This window comes from Arabidopsis lyrata, assembly GCF_000004255.2.
Source record: "Arabidopsis lyrata subsp. lyrata unplaced genomic scaffold ARALYscaffold_1, whole genome shotgun sequence".
Lineage (NCBI taxonomy): Eukaryota > Viridiplantae > Streptophyta > Magnoliopsida > Brassicales > Brassicaceae > Arabidopsis > Arabidopsis lyrata.
In genome coordinates this window covers 2534759-2537490 of record NW_003302555.1, presented here as the reverse complement: position 1 = coordinate 2537490, position 2732 = coordinate 2534759, and the positions used below count along the sequence as shown (strand labels likewise).

Here is a 2732-nt window from a genome sequence, read left to right as displayed (position 1 = left end):
CTCTTCGGACCTTAACGATATCAGAAAGCTGAATCTGTACGAACAACGACCCCATAATTCACTGTTTTTCTGTTAGTAATCCCTGGACGTTTTATGAAAATGTAGCCTCGAGTGCAATACATCGGGTATGCCATTGCCCTTGATAGAGGACCTCCAACCAACTCTTCAAACCATGTTGGATAGTGTTCCTGCCTACTTGCGGCTGATTTGATCTGCAAAACATACAAGCAAATGTACGATTTTAATAAATAGTAACCATGTTCATAATATATGTAAAATCAACGGTGAAAACTTACATAATATTTTAACCAATTAGCATATTGTGTCTGCTTCATTTCCTCTTTTTGAGCCTCTGTCATGTTTGGATATGATAAATTTAAAAGCATTTAAACAGATTTTATAAAATATATATATAAAACTAAAGACGATATATTTGATTTACTCAGAATCGGAAGAATAATCTGAACTAGCAGAATCATTTTCATCTTCAAACTCTTCTCCATCCTCTTCGTCTTCCGCATTTTCCCATATCTCTTTGTGATTAAATTCTTGATCTGTAAACCATACTTCTCTTTTCTTCCCACTCAGTCTCCCGATTTGAGAAAAGATATCTGGGACAGATGTATGGTAAAAAGGCCGCACACCCCCATCATCGTACCTACCTGGTTTTCTTGCTTTTGTTTGGACATTTGGAGCAAAATAGTAGGCCGAAAAATGAGAAGTCTCCTCGTTTATGCTTTGAGCTACTATTGATCCCTCAACTTTGCTAAGATTTTTTACTTTTTTCTTCAAATGGAACATATAACGCTCAAAAGGATACATCCACCGGTACTGAACTGGACCGCCTAGTGCTGCTTCACGAGGTAGATGGATAGGCAAGTGCTCCATGACATCAAAGAATGATGGGGGAAATAATTTCTCCAAATTGCAAATGATAATCGGGATATTATCTTCAAGTGTATGTAGTCCTTCGACTGTTAGAGATCTTGAACACAAATCTCTAAAAAATGCACCTATCCCTGCAATTTAATTAATAACTGTAAACAAAAAAAGAATATATACATGAATAATAACATATTAAAATAATTGAAAGATAAGTTGTTTGTACCTGCAATTGCTTCATGGACAACATTTGGTAGGAGTTGTGTAAACGCAAATGGTAGTAAACGCTGCATGAAGACGTGACAGTCATGACTTTTCATCCCAGCTAATCTACCACTGTGATCATCAACACAATATGATAGATTTGATGCATAGCCATCAGGAAATTTAACATCATCAATTATCCACTGAAAAAACTTGGTCTTCTTGCTTGCATCTAATCTCCATATAGGAATAGGACCTACTCCGTCTGCAAACAAATGGAGATCCTCGCGCGCACAAATATCGGGTAAATCCATTCTGGATTTGACATTATCTTTAGTCTTACCCGGGACATTTAAAATGGTGTTAATTATATTGTCAAAGAAATTCTTCTCAATATGCATAACGTCAAGACAGTGGCGGAGTAGATGATTTGTCCAGTACGGCAACTCCCAGAAGATACTTTTTTTATGCCAATTATGATGTTCTCCATATCCATCAATTCGGACATGGCCATTACCGCCTACCGATGATGTACAGTCAACATCAAAATCACGAAATTGATTCAATATATAATCACCATCATACTCAGGTGGCGGTGGATCACGGATACTCTTGTTCTTGCGGAACAACGTCTTACTACGACGATATGGATGATTTCGTCTTAGAAAACGACGATGACAATCAAACCAACTTGATTTCCGGCCATGTCTTAGTTGGAAGGCATCTGTATTATCTTGACAATATGGACACGACAGTCTTCCATGAGTTGTCCAACCCGATAACATGCCATATGCGGGAAAGTCACTAATAGTCCACATCAATACAGCACGCATGTTAAAATTTGTCTTTGTGGAGACATCATATACCCAAACCCCTTGGTACCATAACATTTTTAACTCTTCTATAAGCGGCTGTAGGAACACATCAAGTGAACGACGAGGGTGGTTTGGACCAGGAATCAAAATGGTTAAGAAAAGAAATTCTCTTTTCATGCAAAGGGAAGGTGGGAGATTGTAAGGGGTGACTATTACTGGCCACAAAGAATATTTTCTACCTGACTTTCCAAATGGATTGAATCCATCCGTGCATAAACCAAGATAGACATTCCTTGGTTCATTAGCAAAGACTGGATATGTAGAACAAAAATGTTTCCAGGCCGATGCATCTGATGGATGTGAAATCTCCCCGGTGAACTCATGTTCAGCGTGCCATCGCATACCCTCCGCTGTCCGATCTGACTGATACAACCTCTTCAACCTATCAGCCAAGGGCAAATACCACATACGCTTATATGGTATTTTGTTTCGCCCACCAGTAACCTGAAACCTTTCAGCACCACAGAAACGACATTGAGACATATTTACATTATCTCCCCAAAAAATCATACAATTTTCTCTACACACGTCAATCATTTGGAATGGTAAACCTAGCCCAGATACCAATTTTTGGATTGCGTTGTATGAAACTGGCGATAAATTATCTTCCGGTAGATAATCGTGGATAAAATCAGCCCACGCATCAACACAATCTTCACTTAAATTGTAGTCTGTTTTGATGTTCATCATACGTGTTGCGGCGGATAAAGGAGAACGACCCTCTCTGCATCCTGCATATATCGGATGATTTGCAGCATCTAACATATCGAA

The 2732-nt window shown here is 38.6% G+C and overlaps 1 protein-coding gene across 1 annotated transcript; it reads right to left on the bottom strand.

Annotated features, from left to right (window-relative positions):
• Window positions 1-438: 438 nt before the first annotated feature.
• LOC110224990 lies at window positions 439-1348 on the bottom strand. The gene is made up of 2 exons (XM_021013334.1): window positions 1109-1348; window positions 439-1019 (listed from the first exon to the last, which is right to left on the bottom strand). Exons 1-2 carry the CDS (start codon window positions 1200-1202, stop codon window positions 439-441), a joined length of 675 nt encoding a protein of 224 aa, XP_020868993.1. The 5' UTR covers window positions 1203-1348.
• Between the last annotated feature and the right edge of the window lie 1384 nt (window positions 1349-2732).

Bases quoted from the DNA above. Each gene is read 5' to 3' on its own strand.
- LOC110224990 (XM_021013334.1), bottom strand. From the start codon at position 1,202: ATGAAAAGTCATGACTGTCACGTCTTCATGCAGCGTTTACTACCATTT. The intron at 1,020-1,108 runs GTACAAACAACT...ATTAAATTGCAG, and splicing joins TGTCCATGAAGCAATTGCAG to GGATAGGTGCATTTTTTAGA.